Here is a 23,829-nt window from a genome sequence, read left to right on the forward strand (position 1 = left end):
AATGTAGACAATCTTGTACACACTGCACACATATGTTAAGAAACAGAATGTAGATAATCTTGTACACACTGCAAACATATGTTTAGAAACATAATGCAGACAATCTTGTACACACTGCACACATATGTTAAGAAACAGAATGTAGATAATCTTGTACACACTGCAAACATATGTTTAGAAACATAATGCAGACAATCTTGTACACACTGCACACATATGTTAAGAAACGGAATGAAGATAATCTTGTACACACTGCAAACATATGTTTAGAAACAGAATGCGGACAATCTTGTAAACACTGCACACATATGTTAAGAAACAGAATGTAGATAATCTTGTACACACTGCAAACATATGTTTAGAAACATAATGCAGACAATCTTGTACACACTGCACACATATGTTAAGAAACGGAATGAAGATAATCTTGTACACACTGCAAACATGTGTTTCGAAACAGAATGTAGACAATCTTGTACACACTGCGTACCTTTAGTTTAAAAATGGAATGCAGACAATCTTGTACATACTGCAATCTTGTACACACTACACACAACACATATGCATATAATTTAGACAATCTTCAGAAAAACAATACACAAACATGAAAATACTGGAACACTCCTTACAAAACATATTTTAAAATATATATTAAAATCCAATGAAAATAAGTCTAAAAATTTCCATGAGAACATGATACACATTTCTATGACCAGCATTAGAACAGGAGTAAGAATGGCACAGAGGAATGGAGGAGAGAATTCTAAATATGTAATAATGGATGGAAATGATATGTTTTTAAGATCATTTCAATATTTCTGTAATATGTTACATACCTACTTGTTCTGGTGGTGTTGAACAGCATGAATCACACGTGAGCCATGAAGGCTTTGCATGTCTACTTGTATATTTCAGACAGCTAAACTCTTACCTCCCCCCTCATGCCACCCTTTCTCGACACCATTCGATTTTGTGTAATTGTGTGCTGCAGTGAAAAAATGTGCATCTAAATCACTTTGTGGAGAACTGACATGAAATCAATGAGAATAAGAATAAACGAGCACATCTGACAATTTCCATGCCTACTCACCTGAAGATGTTGTCGGAGGTCAGCACTGCCAGGTGAGTATCTGTAGAGCTGCCCGGATGCCAGGTGACATGTCTCACCTGCAGCCATTGGCTGCCAGCAAGGTGTCGTGTTGCCAGCCTCACTGTTCTGCAAGTGCCAAATGTGTAGTTTTTCAGTGGTTTAGTAGGGCCTCTACACAATCTTCAACAAGTTCATGCATTTAAAATTTAACAGAAGAAATAAAAACAATCTGTCCAACACAAAACCTCACAAAATCTGTCCAACAGATGTCCAACAACAACAAAAAAGTCCAATGCACTATCAAATACAAATCACTGCTGCCTTTTAAAGAAAAACCCAACAACCTGAATGTCTTGATATTTTTGGTGGTCATTATATGTTAATGTTTTACACAAACTTAGGGTAGTCTGTCAAGGCCTGACGAACGCTGGGTTTACGTGAAGATCTGGCATTTGGTTGTTTTTTTTGTGTGTGTGGTCATTATAATGTTTATGTTTTACACAAACAAACCTAAGGAATGCTCTGAAGGCCTGATCAGAAAGTTGGGTTTATGCAAAGATCAGTTATTGTTTTTTTATTTTTTATAATATATATATATATATATATATATTTTTTTTTTTTAATTCTTTAATTTTTTATTTATTTTTTTTTTTTTACAGCAATTGTAGAGTAGAATGTACGGAACTGTCTGCATGCTTTGACACCACCTTGAAACTGAAGCTTTCTGAATTCCTGACACAGTGATAAGCCACAGACTATTACACATTATCAATAACCATTGCTGTGTATTGACAGAGAAACATATTATGATGCTTGTTATTCTTTTGCTTCAAAAGCTGCAGCATGATTGAAACTGGCAAATCAAATGACACATCAAAATTTTCATTAAAAAAAAAGTAAACAAATAACAATTTTGTAGCATAAATCTTATACTGAAGTTGTGCATCTTTGTGTCACCAAGCACTTGTTTTATGATTGATTCTACTGTTAATCAATTTAAGATACCTACTTGCAGGAAATGATGTCCTTGCCACCTTCAAATTCAGAGTGCTTGCCCCATCGCTGTGGAAGCTCTAGCACCCGAATGCCACGCGGCCCCCACAGGGCAAGATGACTTCCACAGGCATTCAGCACCACACCCTCCACTTCAAACCTTGGTGTGTCGGTACACACCAACACCTACACACACAAAGAGCATCTGCAATTTGTATCCATACACAAACACACGTTACTTACTTTTTCATTGTATGACCTGCTGACCAAATCAATTTACTGATGACTCTGTAAATGTAATGGTTAGTACATCTACATGTATATAATTACTTTTACAAGGCATTTTCACTCTACCACAATCTACATGTATAGCACTGACATGGATTACTGGATCTGATATTCTGCAAGCATATAACATGAAAGAGGTTGAGACATAAGCGTGTCTACACCTGTTGACTTGCTAGATAAAAAATAAAATTACACCCAATCAAGCACTCCACTGATGACATTAATTACAGGCATAGATGCAGAGCTAGAATGAGTGTTTCCCCTGGTGTTGAGACATGACCCTTTATTGACATTCCACCATAAATCTGCTGACACTGACGATCTTGACATCAACTCAAAAGCATGAAAGTGGATGATAGTTTTAAACTGATGTCACCAAGAAAGCAGGACATGTAAGGATTAAGGTCAACTAAAAAGAAAAAAAAAAGAAAAAGAAAGAAAAAAGAGATGATAAATGATGAAGAGGATTCTGACAATAGTGCCGACATGAATGTGAATTGAGGTTTGGAATTTTGTGGCAAAAGTATGTGATAAGCTTCTTTTTATACTGTATCTTGGCATTAATCAGTTCTGAGAGGTGCAAACACCTGCAATATTATGTTGGTCTGGAAACTGAAAACAACTGTCAAACATACATCTCTAAAGTGGATGACCCTCAATGAAGCCAACTGTGTGGCCCTAGTGTCTATTATCATAACATACTCAATTCTGTGGGATACAGCCAAGGGTCCAAGAACAGTTTATTCCAAAATATTCTGATTACTCTGCTATTTTACCCAAATAACTGACTCCTGGAATACATTACTGGATTAAGTTTCATAACCTCTCCAAGTTTACAATGAAGTTGCACACATACACTAAAACCATACCAGGAATGTATCATGAGAAACAGCAATATTTACCATCTGATTGCAAAACTGAGAACTCTGAGTAGTTAAGAGCCCAAATCCAAAAAATGAACAAGTTTATGAATTCAATTTTTTTTCCTGGTCCTGCATTTTCAACTGCCATTTGCAAAGCATCCTTAATATCTCATAAGACTAAATTGACCATAATCTTCGTTGGAAATATGTGAAAACAATGAATATTTAAATATGAGAGTATAAAGTATGGGGCCTCACAGATGCAGTTTGGACTAAACTTAAGTTCCAATTCAATATCGATTGCCACACTTCAATGGGTTACTTCCCTTGTTTCAACGAATGTATATTTCTGTTTTTATTACATAGTGACCCATATCTACTAACTTCGCTTGTATCTTATGTAGCATCTATGGAAGTAAATGCAGTCAAGACTAACATATATTTACAAACCTGAAAATGGTTACTGGAACCATCTTTCTGATGTGAAACTGAAACCAGGCTTTTTAAATTGCAGTGAACAATATTAGCGTTGTAACTGTCCCATACAAACAGATCTCCGTTTTTGATTGCCACTAAACTCCTTGCGTGTCCAACAGTCGCATGTGGACTTTGTTTGCTAAAGCTTTCTTTCAAACGTTTGCAAATAGGATGAACTTTCAGTTTGTCGCGCCAGCAGTCTTCTCCGGACATCGCCATTTTGCTGCAATACTCTCTAACTCCAAAATCGTCAAAAGGAATAAATTGCACAAATAAAGTTCTGCATCCTGATTTCCTATATCAGTTTACATTCGTTCTGTGTTATAAATATAAAATTTGTGTGAATAGGTCGCAGTTTTCTTGGCTTGCATCTCATAAGAAACTAAAACCGTTAATCTGAAAAGAGTTTGGCTTGATAGAGGAAGAGGCCGATTCGATGCCAGCGACCTAGGTCATGTGACCAATCAATTGGGCTTGGTGATTCCATTCGCAAGATGGCTGCGAATGTGCAGTCGATGTGTAACTTTTGGAAAAACTTTGATCTCCAAGAGTTACAGGTAAGTGTCTGATGTGTTTTAAAATATTAAGTGAACATAATCGGAAGTATCTCATTAGATCAGTATACATGTTGCGTGTAATACTGCCCTGTCTGCGTGCTTTTCGTCGCGGTGGCTGTGATCCAGTTTCTGTGCTTGTGACAGAATATCAGCAATAATCGATGTGGCCATTTCAGATCTGCGTTCTTTGTCTGATTTCGCGTCAACAGCCATCCTGCCAATGTTTGTGCGTAATATCATGGGTGGATGATTCACTGGATGGACTTATTTGGGAGTTTCTGGACTTGGCTGGAAGTTTGAAACTTTGGTCGTGATGTCACTGAGACAGGCTGAATCTATCAGACTGGTGGAACACGGAGTCTGTCGAGTTGTCGGAGGGAAAAGTGCTCAGGGGAAACTGCAGGATGCAAGGAATCAGAGCAGGCTGGGTGAAGTGGGGCGCCGATCGGTGTAGGATTACTGGAGCCATCTGACTGAGTTTATGGGAAGCAGGCTCTGGCTGCTCTCGAGGCCAGTCGCTGTGTGTTGTCAGCTTGATGATACAGACGTCTGCAAAATTTCTTTCACTAAAGCATGCTTCGGATGTATACGTTATGTGTATGATGCGTTGTGTTATTTGTCCAGTGTGTGTGTAGGCAGTACCAGCCTATCCTGGGATAATGCATGCCACATGTTTCCATACCCTTGTGTATGATCAGTGTGTTTTGTGCTAGTGGTGTGTGAGTAACAGTGAACATGGATGTTGAGTTAAACTGTTACTTATTATCACACTCATAGGAATAGAAATCCTTGGCATTTGGAACAACTGCCAAACACAAGAGAGTATTTTATGAATTGATAGTTAACTCCTGCTGAGTCTGTTTCATTTAATCTTTCCAGGATATGTCAGATTCATCCCAATCTTTTTTCTCTCAAACTAAAGACAAAAAATAAATAAACAAATAAACTTTAACATAACAAGGAGTGAGATATTGAGAAAAGCTGATTACTTTATTATAATTTTTGTTTTGTTTTCTATTTATAGTTTCTTTTGCTTTGCTTGGTTTGATCTCTCAGAATAAAACAAAAACGAAAAGAGGGAGAGAGAAAGAGAAGAAAAAGTAACAGAACTTGAGATTAGTTTAATTCTTGTTGAAGTTGTGAGTGACATTGAAACTAAACATCCTGAGTGTAACCAGCTTCTGAAAAAACAGTGAAATGTATTTTTTAATGCCCCAAAACAACTGCTTTGAAAAACATAGTATTAGTATTGTCAAACCTTATTAAAAAAAGTCTGTCCATCTCAAGTGGTTATTTTCACTATTATTACTACTGTTAATAAACTGTATTGAAATTATACGTCTTGTTGCCAATGATTTTAGCTTTCTTGAAGTATCACCCAGAAATGTTCCAGCTGAGCTGTTTTTCTCAGGAAAATAATGGTGTAATCCTTGTCACTTTTTGTGTACTGTATGTAAGTTGTAACTAAATAAAAGTAGAAATGTCAAACTTGTGCAAAAGATGGCGGTGCATTCATCTGCAGTTAATCTGACTTATCTCTTGACAGAGCCTTTTGCCCCTCTTCCGGTACACTTATTCTTCTGTATTTGTAAGTTTATTGATAATAATTAGTATGGTCAGTCAGTCCTTCTCGGTTCCCCTTTTTTCTTTTCATTCAGTCTTTTTCTTTCTTTTTTTTTATCTCTTTGTTTTGTTTCTTCTTCTTCTTCTGTTTGATTTTAAAGAAAAAACTTCCTGCTATCTTAGAATTGTGTGTATGACTCTATGTTTGTGTTTGTTAGTGTGTGTGTGTGTGTGTGTGTGTTTTTCCAGTATTAGGTATATTTGAAACTCAATAAAATCTTGAGTGAGAGAGGGCAGGCAAAGATAATATAACACCTTAATCAGTTAATGCTTACAAGTCATAGAACAGTACATACAAATTTATGTCAAACTGAAAGAAAAACACATAATATATATATATATATATATATATATATATATATATATATATGTATATATATATATATATATATGTATATATATTGGGGGCAGGGGTGGGGGGAAGCATAAAGTCAGTTGGAGAGAGACTTGTATGTGTGTGCTGTTGTGCATGGGTAAAAAGCAGATGTTTTCAGTCTTCATGTGGTAAAGAATAAGGAAAAATGCTTGATAAATGTGTCAACATGGATCATATGTCGTATGATGTCAAAACATCTGTATTGCAATTTGCTTTTGAAAGAATAGAATCTTCTTTCCAAGGAGAACAAAATTGGTTAATAAATTTACATTTTAAAATTTATCCAATATTTATAATTTGCATAGTCTTACATTTACAATTTTCTCACACAAAAGCACACACAGTAACCCACACATAGCAATACTCACATCCATACACATGTGCAGGCATACTTAAGTGTGTGTGTGTGTGTGTGTGTGTGTGTGTGTTCATATGTATTATATATGCACACAAACATGCACACATGCACCAGTAAACTGATGTAAACAGATGATGTAATGTTACAAATTGCTGTCATAACCTTATTTCAATTTTGGTCTTGTAGAATTTATACCACTTGAAAGAAATTAAAAAGTATTTCATGTGTTTTTAGCCTGGACTCTGTTTTATATCTCAACTGGCCCTCAAACCAGCAAACATTAACTTGATCAAGTGATCAACTGAAACTCTTGATTTTTCTGTGGCTGCTGCAGAGAGCTCATTTGCAAATTTATGCTACAACCCCCACCCCCCACCTTCCCTCTCACTGCGTAAAGAATCTGAAAGTGGGTCCTTTCTACCTGCAGAATGTGAATGCAGAGAACAAATAAATTTACTAGAGAAGATAAGTTGAGTTTTGGAGCAGAATTAAGTCAAAACCATCCCATGGACCAAACATAAATGAACCTGCAAATACAACCTTACCCTCTGTGACTGAATCAAATGATCAAGTAACAATACTAACTCTTTTTAACAGACTGAAGCTATAGAAATTAAAATTGTGTTGTTTCTTGTCATGTTCTACAGCTATAGAACTTCTTGTACTTAGTACAGAAGTTTACTTTCCCATCTGTAACTCAGATGTTACAAATGACAACTAAAGCAGGAAAGAAGAGAGAAGAAAGAATGCTGACCAAATTCCTGTCTCGCTCCCCCTTTCATTTTTCTTCATATGTGCCTCTCTCTCTCTCTCTCTCTCTCTCTCTCTCTCTCTCTCTCTCTCTCTCTTGTTGTTATTATTGTTGTTATATTTTTTGTTGTTGATAACTGTTACAAACAGTAGTAGATTCCCCAAACCAGTGAGCAGACAGACATTGAGGTGAGAGAAGAGGATCACAGCACTCACACTGTCAACAGTTTCAGCAGTGTTTACATGTCTACTTTAACTTAAAGGAGAGTTGATTGTGTGATGCCATTTTGTTAGATGACATGTTACAGGGCATGATATCTAGAAGATAAGAAAATTACTAAATTATTGTATACTGATTGTATTGGCAAAAATATAATAGGACATTTCTCCTGTTCATTGAAAGAATGATTGAGCATTAACTCATTCAGCAAGCTTTATTGGTCTGATGTCCAACAGAGAATTGAGTTTGTATCACTGAGACAGTTCTGTGTTCATTTGTTTTAGAAAGCATGGATATCTAACACTCGTGTCAGATTCTCCACAATAAAACGATGCACAAAAAGTGTGTATTGCATTGATCATTGGTGTTTGTGTGTGTGTGTGTGTGTGTGTGTGTGGGGAGTAGAGTGAGGGCAGCTTCATGAAGTTCGTGAAGACTTGTGCAGTTTTGGATCAAGATCCTTCAGAGCTGATTGGTTATGTTTGTCATTTTCTTGAGAAGATTTCATATGCGTATGATGTATAGTGTACTATCAGACATCCAAGTCAGGTTTTGCTGAATCCATCTTGATACAGTTTGAGACTGTTAATTTTGGTGTAGATTGAAGAATTTGACAGCCTGACATAGTTCAGTTGATTTATAAAGCTCTCTGTGCTAGATTGTATGACAGTTCTTTACCCAGAATAGTGTTAATTCTAGAATAGCTGCTGTTCTCTGTACACAGATTTATGTATATACATGGACAAACATGTTGACAGGACTGACAATCCAATCATTCTCCATCATGAAAAAATAGTATGAATGAAAATTTGTTCAATTTTTCCATTCTCTGTGTGTGCCTTTGCAAAAAGTGCTGGTCCATGGCTCTCAGAGAAAGTCTGCACATCTTTTCAAACAAATTTTGTTACACACACACACACACACACACACACACACACACACACACACACACACACACACATTCATTCAAGAAAAAAAGAAAAAAAGAAAGAATCAAATGAATTATAAAATGAAGAGTTTTATGCAGACTTCTTAAATTTTCATCTGTAGCACAGTAGAACATTAACCTGATCATCTTCTGTATGATTATAAATAAGTTTTTTCTTAAAGTCAGTATTGACTGCACAGAGCTTTCTAGCTGGGCGAAATGGCAAGGTGAAAACAGACAGTGAACTTATCAAGCATTTTTATTATTGACAATTTAACTAAGCAAGTAAACATAGGAGTTTCAGCCCATTAATGCTCATAATGATTAGTCAGCACAGACTGATTGTTCTTCATTTACATTTGCTCTGAATTGATTTTGCTGGGGTTTAGCAGTGAAGTGGTTGATTGTATAAAAATAAATGGTTCACTATATAATGGCATACATTCATACTGATATAGTGTGCAGAATAAACCAACCCAGTACTTGTGCAGAACCATCTTTACCCCCCCACCCCCCAAACTATGTTACATCATTCTGATCATAAGAGCAAATGATTTTTAACTAAATTTGATTACAGTGGTTACTTAACTTACTGTTTTAAGCAAGTCAGTACACTCCAGCTTTACATCCCCTAAAAATGACGTAAGGCTGGCTAAAACAAACTCCTCTGTCACTAATGTCAGTCATGTATGAAACTCTGACTTAGGTCTATTTTATTATTTTTTTTAAAAGTATTTGATTTAACTGTGTATATGATTAGAAAGTGAAAGACTTGGACAGTGAGGATGGGTTGGTTAAAATATGTTGTAACTAAGACGTGCATAAATGTTTGTACAAAATTATTTAAAAACAAAGTACTTTCTTTGCTTTATCTAAGAAATTTGACATTCTGAACTTCACCATCTTGCACTTGTAGCTGACAACAATCTTACTGTGAAGGCACATGAGAACACATGAGAACAGTAGTATTTTTACAGAATAAACTTTTATCTGTATAAGAATACTGACAAGTAAGGGCTGGACAACACAAGACCGAGTGCAGATCATCTGGAAAACAAACTTAACCTGAATCATTTCTTTGCAGAACGGATAAATTAAATTTGTGTAATCAATTTCGTGGAAGCTTTAACACACAATGTACAATTTTATTTCCTGACTTGAAATGAAATCTAGTTCTCATTATACATACATACATACATACATATATATTTCAAGTGTTAATTATATATCCATAGATAAATAGATTACATAACTTCACTGATAACGATTTTGGCAACTGGAATGTATTATTTGCTATTTCACAGGCCTCAAGAGTGTCATTTTGTGCAGTTTGCGAAAATCATCAAAATTGGGATAAATACAAAACTGATATGTAAGTAAAAGATATACTTAAAAATGTATGTGAGATATTGCTTTGAAATTTGATGTGCTGTGATATTTTATTTCTTTCTTTTAATAATTCAAGATATTCAGGTTTCTTCTTAGTTTTTGAAAGTTTGGTTAGACGAATATAGATCTGTCAACTTTATAATGATAGAAAAGGTCTTATTTCAATTGTGTTGTAGAAAAGTTCTGTACATATCAGATCTATCACTGTTTCACTGATCTATCACTGTCATTTTTGATATCTGCAGTCAGTTAAATGTTGTCAAAAAACTAAATTCATTGACTCTACCAACACTGTGATATAACTGTACATCAACAAAATCGTATTCTCACACACAGTCACACATATACTGATATATATATATATATATGTCTGTGGTAGGGGTGGGAGAAGAAATGGATAGAGTGTGCAGGCTGTAAAAGACCAGGCTTGCTCAGCTTCTCCCAAACAGCATAACTCCCAGGGATCAATACTTGCCTGATTGATTATGCACATGTGGTTTGATTATAGGAGTCGTCCTTTTCCCTTCCCCATTATATATGGATCCTTTGAGAATCAGTGAATATTCTTTATGCTTAACCAGTGTCTGTAAGCTGCAAAATGGAAGACTTGGCTACACCACAGCATTATTCTATCGATCCAACAGTTCTCAGAAGAATACATCATGTTCCAACAGTTTATTTTTATTGCAGAGCTCTGCATGAAAATGGTGGTGGTGGTTTTTTTTTTTGTGTGTGTGTTTTTTCTCCTGTGCTGCCTTCCCCTTCCTCCAGTTTTTTTCCTTCTGTTTTCTTTTCACCCCTTTGTTTTGTTGTGTTTGGCAATTGGAAGAGTGCAGTTACATGATGTGGATCTCAAAACCACTCAAGTGCACAGGGTGAGAAGAGCCGCACCAGCGCCTGGAGTAGTCAGCTGTCTTTGAAAATTGTGAGAAATCAATAAGTTTTCATCAACGAAATTGTACTGCAACTGGCAAGGGAACAGACGCTGATTGATTTATTTTATCGATACGGGAGGACACTCTCTTTGCACCCACTCGCACTTTGGGGGGTGCGTTGCAGGATCGAGCCACCCTCATGAGAAATTGATGAGGTTGAACATTTGATCGTGGGGCATCAATCTTCAGATAGCTTTCTGCTCGGTTGCTGACTTTTTTTTTTTTTACTTTCCGTAAAGTCTGCAAAGGGAGGATCATGGCACCAAGGCTTGACTGCAGCATCTCAAGCTGTGGTTTGGGGGACGATGGCTTTGGCTGCATTGTCTGTCTGTTTATTTCCCCCAGGAATGTCTGCTAGATCGGTCACAGGAGTTTTTAATGATTATTTCGTGGCGGTTCGCTTTGGCATAAGTTTTCTTTTTCCTCCCACCATGAACTCTTTCCAAAGTTTTGCTGGGTTTTTTTCCCCCTTCTTCTGATTGTGAAGAATTGGAAAAAAAAGGTTAGGTCAGTCTAACTCAGTGTGTGTGTGTGTGTGTGTGTGTGTGTGTGTGTGTGCTTTTTTGTTTGTGGCTCTGTGAGCGTTTGTGTACACAGTGGTAGATGTATGTGTTTGTGTGTGCGCATGTTTGTGTGTGTATGTGTATATTTGTGCTCAAGAGAGTCAATGGATGTTATTTAATAATAATGGTAATGATAATAATAATAATAATAATAATAATGGTATTTATATAGCACTGAATCTCGTGCAGAGACAAATCAAAGCACTTTCGCACCAGTCATTCACATGCATGCATAACTCTATCAGTATCAGTAGCTCAAGGAGGCGTCACTGCGTTCGGACAAATCCATATATGCTACACCACATCTGCCAAGCAGATGCCTGACCAGCAGCATAACCCAACATGCTTAGTCAGGCCTTGAGAGAAAAAAACCAAAACCAAAAAAAACAATACAAAAACAAAATCAAACAAAAAAATTATAAAAAAAAGAAAAAAAAAGAAAAGTAAATAAATAAATAAATAATAGATAAATACATAAAAAAAAACCCTACTAATACTAATAATAATATTTATAAGGTGCAAAAACTTGATGAAGTCAACTGTAAGCATACAACCCCCCCCAAAAAAAACCCTCTAAAACTGAAGAAACTGAAGACAAGGAAGGGGCAGGGAAGAGAGGCTATTTTGGAAAGAGGAGGGTTTTAAGGCCAGACTTGAAAGAGCTGAGTGTTGAGACTTGATGAAGTGAAAGAGGAAGTTCATTCCAGTTGCAAGAGACAGAGAAAGAATGGTGGCCATCATTAACTGTGTCAACAGCATCTTTAAAAAATGTAGACTATATCATTATATGTGAACTTGCCATGAACATGAACTGAAAGAGCTGTGAGCCTTGCAGAGTGGACATTTGTGTTTTTGTGTGCAAAAAACTATAAGTATAAAGGACATTGAGACTGAAGAAAATCTTTTATGATGGAATGGCAGAGGGACTTTCAGGGCAGACATTTTGTATTTAGAACTTTGTAGTACTAGTAGTAGTATGGGAATTGTAGGGTTTACAACCATATTATGTATATTTATTTGAATGCATGAACAGTATCCTGTATGGAATTTGTAAAGTAACCATATTGTGTATATTTATTATAGTACAAACATCAGACATTTTCGTATTTTGTTGATATTGATTTATGCATGACTGATGAAGGGCGAATTTTGTGTATGTGTAATGTGTGAAGGGACTTTGCACTTGTGTGGTTGTGTGGGATATACATTTTGTGGATATTCATGTGGGGTGAATGGGTAATTAATGAGTACTTATTTGTTTGCATGCATCAATAAACGTGTGGAACGTTTTTTGGGGGTGAATACTCTTTTAGGTAGCCAAACAGAGGGACAGGGAGATGGGGAAGCTCCACCACCATGGATAAAAAACAACAACATAAAAACAAAAGAAACAAACAAAAAACAAAACAACAACCAAGTAAAAACAACAGAAGACCCAAATAATCTGTGTGAACAAAAACTGAATTGTGCTTTCACTGGATTTACATTGTGTGCAGTGATTCTGCTGATTTCTGAAGCAACTGAGAAACAGCAGCAGTAGCAGCAGTAAAAATAGTGTATACACTGTACAGTATACAGTCTAATAAACACACACACACACACACACACACACACACACACACACACACACCCCTCTCCCCTCCCCTCCCATCCCTCCCCATATCTCACTCGATTAGACATTCATAATTATGTATACATACTCAGATCAGATCAGATTCATCACTGCCAGGATGACAGTACATTTTTGCATGTGTGTGTGTGTGTGCTTGCATTACACAATAACACAAAGTGACAAACACTTGCATTCATGCTCAATTTTCCTGCTGATCAGCAGATGCTTCTCAGCATACATCACCAAATTTTCATGTTGACAGACCATAATGAGTTTTGCAAGGTATGCGGACTGATCTGTGTGTAGTATAACTAAGAGGAGATAGTGTAATGGGTGGGGGATTGGGGAGGGGAAGGGGGGTATGGGGGGACTGCAGGGGGTGGCTGATGGCCCATGGATTGTGATGACAAGAGGCATGCAGTGTGTCATCTTGAAGTGATTATGTGCCTTGTGTTTTTGCTGTCATTGTGGCTGGATAGAAAATCCTTGTGCCAAGAAGACCTCTTCCCAGCTTTTTTTTCTTCTCTTTTTCTCTTTTTCCATCATCCCACATGATTTTTTTTTGGTTTTTTTTTGGTGTTTGTGTGTGTAGTTTTGATAATGTAGGTGTGTATTGTAAGTCTGATAATCTAAGCATGCTGTCAAGTGACCATTTACAGTTTTCATTAATATTTCATTTTATATGATATACAAAATTGAGTACATGTTTTGTGTGTGTGTGTGCGCGCGTGCGCGCACACATATGTGTGTGTGTGCGCACACGTGTGTGTGTGTGTGTGTGTGTGTGTCTTGCCTGACCAACAGCAGCAGACCACAAATGTAAAATAAGGCAATGAGGAAAAGAAACGGAATGCGTTCTTTAGCAGACCACATAACAGAACAAAAGCTTACTAAGTATTAAAAACTAAACATTCTTAGTCTTTACCATTTCTTCCTCAGTCATGTTACCCCTTACAGACACACACACACACTCTCTCTCTCTCTCTCTACGGGTCTTGCATACATGCACACGCACATGCACACACACACACACACACACACACACACAACCTTTACACTTAGAGTGTCTTAACAGGAAAACTGTCACAGCTTCTCTAGATCACTCACTACAGGGTGTGAAGAGAAAATGGATCCCATTTTTTGTTATCAGGGGAAGGGGAGAACAATAGCAGCCAGAAAAGAGTCTGTGCTGAGGACAAAATGGGGAAAGAGTACTGAAGGTGTGTGTTTGGTTGGGAGAGGGAGGTAGGGAGTCCCAGAGGAGGAGTTGTGACCAGTGTGGGTTGCCACCAATGCCACACACTTTTTAGGGAGGGGGTCAGTAGTGATGGTTTATTGTGCAGTTTCAAGTTTACTGGAGATTCATGTAGTAGAGAATTAGTCCCATGTGAGGACAGGTGCGATTGCAGTGATAGGAGCCATGTGCTCTTCAGACAAACATTGAGATTCTTGCTCATGTTCTTTTTGTGTTCAAGTGTGGTTGCATATTCAACAAATTCAGTTGAAATTATTTGCATGCATGAATGCAAAGTGCATGCATGTGACTTATAGTTATACATGTATGTATACACATTTATGCTGTCTCACATGTGAACACACACACACACACACACACACACACACATACACACACAAGTGCACATATGTTTACACATGCATGGCTCAAATGATAGTATGTTTTGTGGTCATCAGATTCATGAGTAAGGACAAGAATCATTTTCACATTCATTTTAGAATTTATGCATTGACTGATTAATTGTTACAATTATATTTTGTAACAATTATTACTTTTACACGTTTGTTCTTTTTCAATGCAGACGATTTGCCTGGATCCATTAATGATACAGCAGTATGAAAGCTTTTATATGTATCCTAATAAATGTTTGTGACAGTTTCTGGAGGAGTTGTTTTTCTGTGCTCAGGACAGGGCAAAGCACATTGATGTAGTCATACTGACCTCAGCACCGGAAAAAAACAAAAAATAGTCTTAAAAGGTGGAAGCTAGCATTATAACAGATGGTTGAATTCAATTCTTTGTCAGTCATTGACAGTGTGTATGTACAGTTACTGGTGAAAACTTTAAAAACAGGTGTTTTTTTTTTTTATGTGTGTGTAGTTTTATTCTGATTTTATTATTTTGGGAGAGAGAGATGATGTTGCTGATCAGCCACATGACCAAAATAAAAACCAACACCAACAATAAAACAAAACCAACAAAACCAAACAAAAAACAAGCAAGGAAAAAAGACCAAAACAAATGCTGTGTAGTCATAAAAAAACTGGTTCAGTAAAACATGTTTACTAGTATTCATTGAGTGATGCATATCTTTTGCTTAGACTTCATGTTTTTTGCTGTCCACCCTCTCTCAGTGATTCCCCATCCCCCATTTCCTGTTGACATCAGCGCCTGGAAGAGACAACAGGCAGGCAGGTGTTGTAAATCTGTTATTTTCAGATAGTTTCAGTTTTTCTTGTCACTCTTTTATGACAATCATAATGTTCTTCTGCCCCATACCCCCTCCCCCATCCCCCAAACACAAAGAGCAACTCGGCTGTTAATTTATGAAATTTACAGACCCTGGTGTCTCTCCTTTCATAGCGAAAGAATGGGCGGTTCATGAGCATAAATTGTGTTTTGTCATGCTATGAATATAATTTAACCTGAGACATCACCCCACTGTGAGAGAGGGGAATTCTTGAAGAAGAAACATCCTCTGTTTTCTTGTTAGAATATGAATGCAAATAAACTTGCAAGAAATGCCATGAGATTATTATCTTTTTAAAGACTGAAACAAAACTTTTTTCACTCTGCAGAACTAATGAAGTTCGATGTTTGTTCTTGGTTGATGCAGACAAGGCACGCATGGGTGCCCACACAGGGACACACACACACCATGCACAAACATGCATGCAGCATGCATTTGTCCTTGCAACAACAGTGACAAACAAATCACAGTATATAAAACACCTTTCTCATTTTGTTGGAAAGTCTGTTGTGGTTTGCACTGACTCTACACACTGAGGACTTGGATCAGCACAAGACATATATATGTGTGTTGTTTCTCTCTCTCTCTCACCCTTCTGTACTGTGGAAGCATAGATGTTGGTGGTGTTAATGCATCCAGACGTCAAGCTTGGCTGCTCATGTGTATATATAAATCATGCTGTTGTGCCTCTTGCGTTTATGTTGAACACACCGTTTTTCAGTATGGCACATCTCCAGCCACTTTTGTTTCCACACTCCAACTGAAAATGTATACACATGCACAAACATGAGGGCAAGCATGCGAGCTCACAGACAATACAGTACAATACAATGCAGTGCAATACAGTACACTACAACACATCTGGATTCATTCATTTGGAAATTTATCGTGCTTCCACAGGTTCATCACACAATATTTAAGACAACATGATAAAGGTTGGACCAAAGATCAAAAAGCAACACTTGTGATGTAAATCCAAATACATGCAAGCAAGTAATAGAACACAGTGGGCTGCAGCGTCAATATCGACACACACAACCAACCCCCCTCCCCCTAAACGCGCGCACACACACACACTCACACTTTATAAATTAACATGTTTTAAGAAACAATTTAAGAATAAGAAATTTTTAAAATTGTCAAATGGCACACAGACTGAGGCAGAAGCATGTATTTGTATTGAGAAATAAAATGCATCTGCTTACACCCTCACCCTCAGCACATATGGATATCCACAGCACATTCAAATGTATACATTCATTCATTCATAAGAATACATTACACACACCATATTCAGATGACTGTAAGTATTGTTTATTATTTCTATGTACTGTTTGTACTTGTGCACATCTTCAAACATTCTCATGTTACTGGATCTCAACCCACTGCCCCATTTTCATCATCTCATCCAAACACCAAATAATTTCACAACATGTGCTGGAAGTTTTAATCAGAATGGTCATTATGGCAACAATACAATCTGTACAATGTAAGAAAAATATGTATTGAAATTTGAATATTTAAACACGAACAGATCACATGCACAGCATTTGCAAAGGGAGACTCTCAGACTGTACTGTTGTTACCTTCTTGTTAAAGTACATCATTGTGATGCATGGGTTTTAAAAGCCAAAATCATTTCTTATAAATACAGAGAGAGAGAGAGAGAGAGAGGCCACACGAACAGCTCCAGCCCTTACACTTTAGTCTCATTCAGAGATTCAGTGTGGCACCACTAGGCATGCCACATAGGGAAGGGTACAGTGGGCAATGGTCCCTCGTTAAGGAGGCTGGCTGGAACATGGCTGGCCCTGCTGGTTGGTTGGTAGTGAGGCTTGTAGTTGGCTGTGCCAGGTCAGCTAATTGTTGTTGTACGTCTTGCTAATGAAGAGATCATTGCAAAGGGATGGGATGCTGATGTTGGGACTGTAGATCGAAAGAGTAGTGAACATTTACAGTGGGAACCATCTGTGGTTCGACAAGACAACGGAGGAGAACTGGTTGGTTCTACAGTTGTAAATGTAATGGTCCTGTTCCTGAAATGTGTTTGGGTTCCAGGATTTTTCCCCCATGGGAATCTTGGTCTGTTTTTTCCCCTCCCACCACCCCTTCTTCCCCCCCCCCCTTCTTCTTCAGGTAACATGGGTTTCATAAAGTCAGTCTCCATTTCTGTCTCTGTATCATTTACTCCTTTTATTAGTTTTAAGGGCCCCACTGGCTTTTCCAGGACTCTTCTAGAGAGAGAGAGAATTTAACCAATCTGAATTCCCCACTTCCCACCCGGCAGTCTTTTCACTCTCGTAAAGGGTGACATAGTTAACTGGGCAGCCATGACACAAACCAATAAAGGGTACGGTCGGTAGTTGTACATCCCCCATTCAGCTCGTTAGTCAGGTTAGCTGGCACGCAGGTTGGCCCCCGCATGTATGTTGGTGGTAAGGCTTAGACGCAGCCTGCGCCAGGTCAGCTAATCACTGTTGTACATCTCGCTAATGAAGAGATCCTTACATTCGTTACAAGACGAATGCCTTTGCTGGAATGTGGATTGATGGAAAGGGGTGGTGAACAACAGTTAGCGAGAGCCACATGTGGTTTGACGAGACGGGACTGAAGAGCTGGCTGGTCGTAACACGTGATTCGTGAGATGTGAAAGATTGTGTGTTCGAGGATGGCATGTTTGTGGGTGGGGGGTGATGTGTGTGTGTGGGGGACATTTTTTGTTTTACCCCGGTGACATGTTATACCCCTCCACCCTCCTTTCACTCTGCCTGCCCCTCTCTCCCTCCCGTCCTCTGATACTCTCTGACCATTCTCACTCTTTCTGTCTTTCTCCTCTCCCCCAACGCCCTCATCTCTCTCTTCAATCTGCCCCACATAGGATCTCTTCACTTTTTTTGATCCCCCTCCCCCCTCTTTTTATACCAACTCTGCGTCATTTTTGGGCAGGTATATTATGATTCTTTGTACTTCCATAGTGTGGATCTAATTCATTGATCAGCTTCAAATCTGTGGGCTTTGTGGTTCCCGTGTCTTCTTGGTTTTTGTGAAATTTGGTTGTATCAGTTGAAATTTTGAAATGAATTTTGTGCACACTGATCATTTGCACTTATTCATACTAACACGATTAAAAAGAAATAGAAAAAAAAGAGCATAACCATTATTAACAATCAAGAAGCCTTGTTTGTTTTGTGTGTAGATCACTGCTAGCTTGAAATGCTATTAATTCTTTGGACTGTATGGACTCAGTGGCAATTTGATAAGGGCAGAGTTGGTGTGCTGTGGGCTCAAACTTGAATTTGCTGCAATGGAACACTGAAACTACCTAGGTAATTGGGTTCACATTTCATGGACACACCTTTCAGATGAAAGTACTAAAACTCGACTGTGTTTCAGCATTTATGAACTGGGCTGATACATCAGTAGATGTGTTCTGGATAGGTAATTTGTGGCTAAGGCCTTACCCAAACAGACACCCATTTACATTCATATATTCTGATGTTTATATGACCTTGTATTGACCATTTTTTTGGTATGCCAAGATGAACCTAAGTGGTGGTTTTTTTTTTCGTCCCTGTTTTTTGGAAGCATTTGTATAGATTTTTCTTAAACATGGCTGTTACAGGACAGCTTTCATTTCAAGATCTGGAGGCAACAGTCTTCAGGTTATCACTTGATGGATTAGTGGTTTTCTCACTTCAAAAGTGTGGAGAATTAGAGAGGGAGGGAGGGAGAGATGGGGGTAGAACAGTGCAGACAAGGCGCAAGGTAAGTGTGGAGAATGAGAGAGGGAGGGAGGGAGAGATGGGGGTAGAACAGTGCAGACAAGGCGCAAGGTAAGTGTGGCTTCAAACAACACGAAACAAAACACATCATTGCAAGGCTCAGTAATGTGATCAGATGTTTTGCTGTCTTAATATAGAGAGATAAATAGATAAATAAATAAATAAATAAATACATATATACAAACACATACATACATACAAACATACAGACATACACTGATATAGACAGATGTAGATAATTTATTTACATATTCACTCTGTACATTCATTCCATTCTCATTTGTTCTCTTTATGCAGCAGCCTAGCAGCAGTGAAAGGATCTCTCCTTCTGTTGCTGTATACATCCTTTGATTTGACATCAGTTTGGCCTGTGAGTAAAAGCAATAAATAACCCCTCACCCCCACCCCCCTTGTAGATTGTGCAGAAGAGAAGTGTGAGGGTAGCTGACAGCTGAATGATATTGGAAAAGGAAGAGAAAAAACAACAACACACAAACACCCCCCAAAAAACAACAACAACAAGAAACAAAACAATAAACAAACAAAAAGAAGAAAAAACAACAAAAAAAACAAACGAAACCAAACAAAAAGAAGACAGCAAAACAGAAACAATAACAGACATTATTAAACAAACAAAAGAAAACAACAACAAAAACCCACTGATTTCAAATCCTCTTCATTGAGCAAGGGTCCTGAAACGAAAATTCTAACAGTATGATAAGCATCAGCAGCATCGCTTCTTAAACCAATTGCCGCAGGCAAAGATCATGCTCATTAATTTACTTCTGCTCGTCTTCATTAAGACTCGGAGAACTTTTAAGGATGTCTGATTAATTATCTGTGTAGAACTTGAACCTCTCCACTGGAGTCCAAAACTGTTTGCTGCCTGATTTCTTGGGCAAGTCTTTATTTCTTTCTTTCTTTCTTTCTTACATATATGTTGCAGGGCAGGGGGGGGGGGATCTGACAGAATAGATAAGCGATATATATATATATATATATATATATTAACAGAACAGATAAGCTGGGAAAAGGTTTTGTTTTGCGCTGTTTGGATCATCAAGCGAGGTAGGATCTAGGTTGAGCGTGGGGCGCCGATTTCTTCTCCTACACATGCCACCACTACCATTACCCCCCACCCCAACCCCTATCGACTCGCCCTCGCAGCCCCATCGTCATTATAAAAAATTTAAAAAAAGTAAAAAAAAAAAAAAAAGAAGAAGAAAAAAAACAACCACCCCAACAACTAAAGGTAATGGGGCCTCCAATTGGCACCGCCAGATACGATACGACGACACGCGGTTTACGTCAACAGATGAACGATGAGACAGAGAGACAGATACAGACTCGCAGAGACGTAAAAGTTTGTACCACCTTTCTTCCTTCCAAAAAGCGAGACTGACGTTATTACATGGGAGAAAGCAGGAGAGGAGGAAGGAGCTGGGCTTTGGGGTGGCTTGGCTTTTGCTGGCAAACGCGCTGCGTCTTTTGACAGGTCCCTGCGTTCCTATCTCCTACTTAGATTGCCAGTAGATGTCTCAGCGCCCCAACGTCGGTCGGAGGGAATAAATTGAACATTATCTGGCTCCTGCTGCTCTTTGACGTTTTTCTATCACACCACTGAGCAATCAGTTTTTTTTCTTAACCTAGCAACGCTGCACGCGCACCATGCATGTTTTTGATAACACGCGTATGCATGCACGTGTGCGCGCTTACACACACAGGTTGTGTTTGTCCTTTTTTCCAGAGTGATGTGCATGTCTTCGGGTTTTTTTGTTTTTGTTCACGCACTTAGGCAAAAACCAATCACAAATGCATATAGAGGAAACACACACACACACACACACACACACACACACACACACGCACTCTAACCCCCCCCCCCCCCCCACACACACACACACACACACAAACATACGCACACACGACAAAATTCTACAGAAGATTGAAAGGAATATAGTCAGTGGGAGATGAGAGGTATTTAGGAAAATGGCAAACAGATTGGAAGGGAGACTGTGTGGGAGTGGAGGAAAGCAGGTGGTGGGTTGGCGGTGGAAGGGGCGTGTTAACGAGGGAGAAGGCGACCCCAGGAATCAGAGCAGGTAGAGGGGGGGAAAGGAGGAAGGGAAGGGAGGGAGAGAGGAGGACTCAGAAGTTACAAGATGAGGTAGGTCGTCAAAAAACACCATGCAAGTATAGTGTGTTTGGGGAGTGGGTGGGATGAGATGGGTGATGCTGAAATGAACACAGTTTCGTTGCAACGTGGAGATTACCCCAGCCAAGCAGAATCTCCCCGAGCCAAGCGGTGAGGTCCTTTGATCGTGACGTGGAGTTTATCACCCCAATCGTCAGGCATTACTGCAGAGATAGAGCAGATCACTGGGGCATCTCTCCATCCTCAGCACTCAAACCAAACCCAGCTCCAGTTTTTTTCTTCTCCTTACTGGCATTAGTTTACTTCAGCTCATATAAGGGTCATGGATACATTTTTACTGTGTAGAAATGGACAGGAGGTGGGGGGGGGGGGGGGGGGGGGGGGAGAAGGGGGTGGGTGGGAGTTTCAACCTCCTAGCAGTTGCTTGTGCATGTTTGAATGCACCTGTGTCTGCACATGACAAGTGGGTGTAGGTATGCATACTAGCACAGGCGCGCTCAAGCATACACACGCCTATACACATGTGCACACACATATGAACTGTATGTAAACCACGAACAGGCACTGTATTCTAAGGACCTTTAATGCAGCAGCTGAAGTTTCAACACATTTGCAGTGTAGGGTCTGCTCATCCATGTGATGAATATCCTGGTTTCTTTTATCAGACTTCAAGAAGGTGTGGTTAGATTTGGCATCCAAATGGGCATGTAAATGGTAGTATAAGTAGACAACGTGCAAAGACTTCCCTGTGCAACCTGAGGAGTTTGCACAGAAAATGACTCAGGTTGGCTAACTGGTGGCTGGATGGAATTTAAATGAAAGAACCCCCCACCGCCCCCCCCCCCCAATCCGTCTCCCCCTATACACACACACTTTTATTGGGCTGATGAGGTCCAATTATGATAAGATAATCATAGCAGCAGCATCTCTTGTTGAACCCGGCCAGGGTCAGTATTTTTTGTTTTGTTTTGAATACGCCTTTTCTTTTTGTTTGTCAAGTATAACAGAGAAATCTGATGTGATAAAAAGAAATACAATACAATAACTTGAAATCCTTTTCATTACATTGACCGATTTTTTTTTATGGGTATGTATGTGTTGGAACTTAACCCATTGTCCAAAACTGCTAGCTTTGATTTCCGTGTGATCCTTTTTCTTGATAAAATAGTGAGAGAGCATTTATATAGAGTTGGATTTTGTGTTGCTGGATCATCAAGTTAGATAGGACTTTAGCAGTTATGAACATGGAATATAGTTTATGATGGTCACCAATCCCTTCACTCTCACCCCGCCTGTCACCACCAACAAACCCATCCTTCCCTCCTCTCTCCCACACACTCTCCAAAAGAAAGGTAATGGGGTCTCCAATTGGCTTCACTAGATGTGATACGCAGTCAAGTCAAAGGATGAGGGACGAGACTTGGGGAGTTAGAGAGAGAGAGAGAGAGAGAGAGGGGGGGGGGGGGAGAAAAAGAAGAAGCAGTTTCTCCTTTTTTCCTTCCATCCAGAAAGTGAGGCTGACAGATGGGTGGAGGATGGGTGGAGGAAGGAGCTAGGCTATGGTGGCTTGGTGGAGGCTAGCAGACTTCTGGCGTCTTTTGACAGGTCTCTGGGTTTCTATCTCCTGCCTCAGATTGCCTTTAGATTTCTCAACCCTCACAGCGTGCCGCACTGTCGGCCCAGTGAATAAATCGAACATTATCTGGCCCCTGCCACTCTTTTGACGTTTTCTATCACACTGCTGAGCAACCAGTTATGTACTGTTTTTCTTGTGTGTGTGTGTGTTTTTTTTTAATCATTTTTTATCAAGCACACGTGCTGTGCACTCACTCGCACACATATACATGCACTTGCAGACAGGTTTGTGTTTGATTGCTCATTTTCACAGTGTCGTGCATATTTACAATTATTTTCCCTTTTTTTGTTGTTGCACTTCTGTGTATTGCAAATGTGTATGCGCATGTACTGATAAACACATATATATGCAGATTGTTTTGTACTTGCTGTTTGTCATAACAGATTTCTTTGTGAAATTCAGGCAGCTGTCCTTAGGCAGAGCATCGTGACACTGTACCATTTGTTGCCATGGGTTCTTTTGTGTGTGCTGAGTACATGCTGCATACTGCACTTCGGTTTATCATTCATTCAGAAGACTAGCACCTAGACCACCACAAGGGTCTAGTGGAGAGTGCAAGTAAAAATCTGATAGACATATGCATATAGACGTAGGCACATACACACGCGCACACACACACACACACACACACACACACATGTGAAAACATTTCTTTGCTCGTTTTCGCTGATCATCCCAACGAACATTTCTGACTTTTTCCTGCTCAGTATGTGTAAGGGGCCAGTGGGGAGACACAAAAAAGGCTCGA

At 38.9% G+C, this 23,829-nt stretch overlaps 2 protein-coding genes across 2 annotated transcripts in view; one reads left to right on the forward strand and one right to left on the reverse strand.

The window, feature by feature from the left end:
- Window positions 1–4,076, reverse strand: part of LOC143288474 (nucleoporin 88-like) — a 46,344-nt gene extending 42,268 nt beyond the window's left edge. The window contains exons 1-3 of the mRNA XM_076597002.1: window positions 3,685–4,076; window positions 2,100–2,269; window positions 1,091–1,216 (exon numbers count right to left, since the gene is read on the reverse strand). Of these exons, the coding sequence (XP_076453117.1) occupies window positions 1,091–1,216; window positions 2,100–2,269; window positions 3,685–3,930 (542 nt within the window). The 5' untranslated portion in view covers window positions 3,931–4,076. The remainder of the gene's footprint in view (window positions 1–1,090; window positions 1,217–2,099; window positions 2,270–3,684) is intronic.
- A 17-nt stretch (window positions 4,077–4,093) lies between these two features.
- The window catches only part of LOC143288476 (homeobox protein cut-like 1), a 226,721-nt gene continuing 206,985 nt past the window's right edge, over window positions 4,094–23,829 (forward strand). Inside the window, exon 1 of the mRNA XM_076597003.1 lies at window positions 4,094–4,268. Coding sequence (XP_076453118.1) covers window positions 4,206–4,268 — 63 coding nt within the window. The 5' untranslated portion in view covers window positions 4,094–4,205. The remainder of the gene's footprint in view (window positions 4,269–23,829) is intronic.

The sequence above is a fragment of the Babylonia areolata genome, chromosome 12 (assembly GCF_041734735.1).
Source record: "Babylonia areolata isolate BAREFJ2019XMU chromosome 12, ASM4173473v1, whole genome shotgun sequence".
Taxonomy (NCBI): Eukaryota; Metazoa; Mollusca; class Gastropoda; order Neogastropoda; family Buccinidae; genus Babylonia; species Babylonia areolata.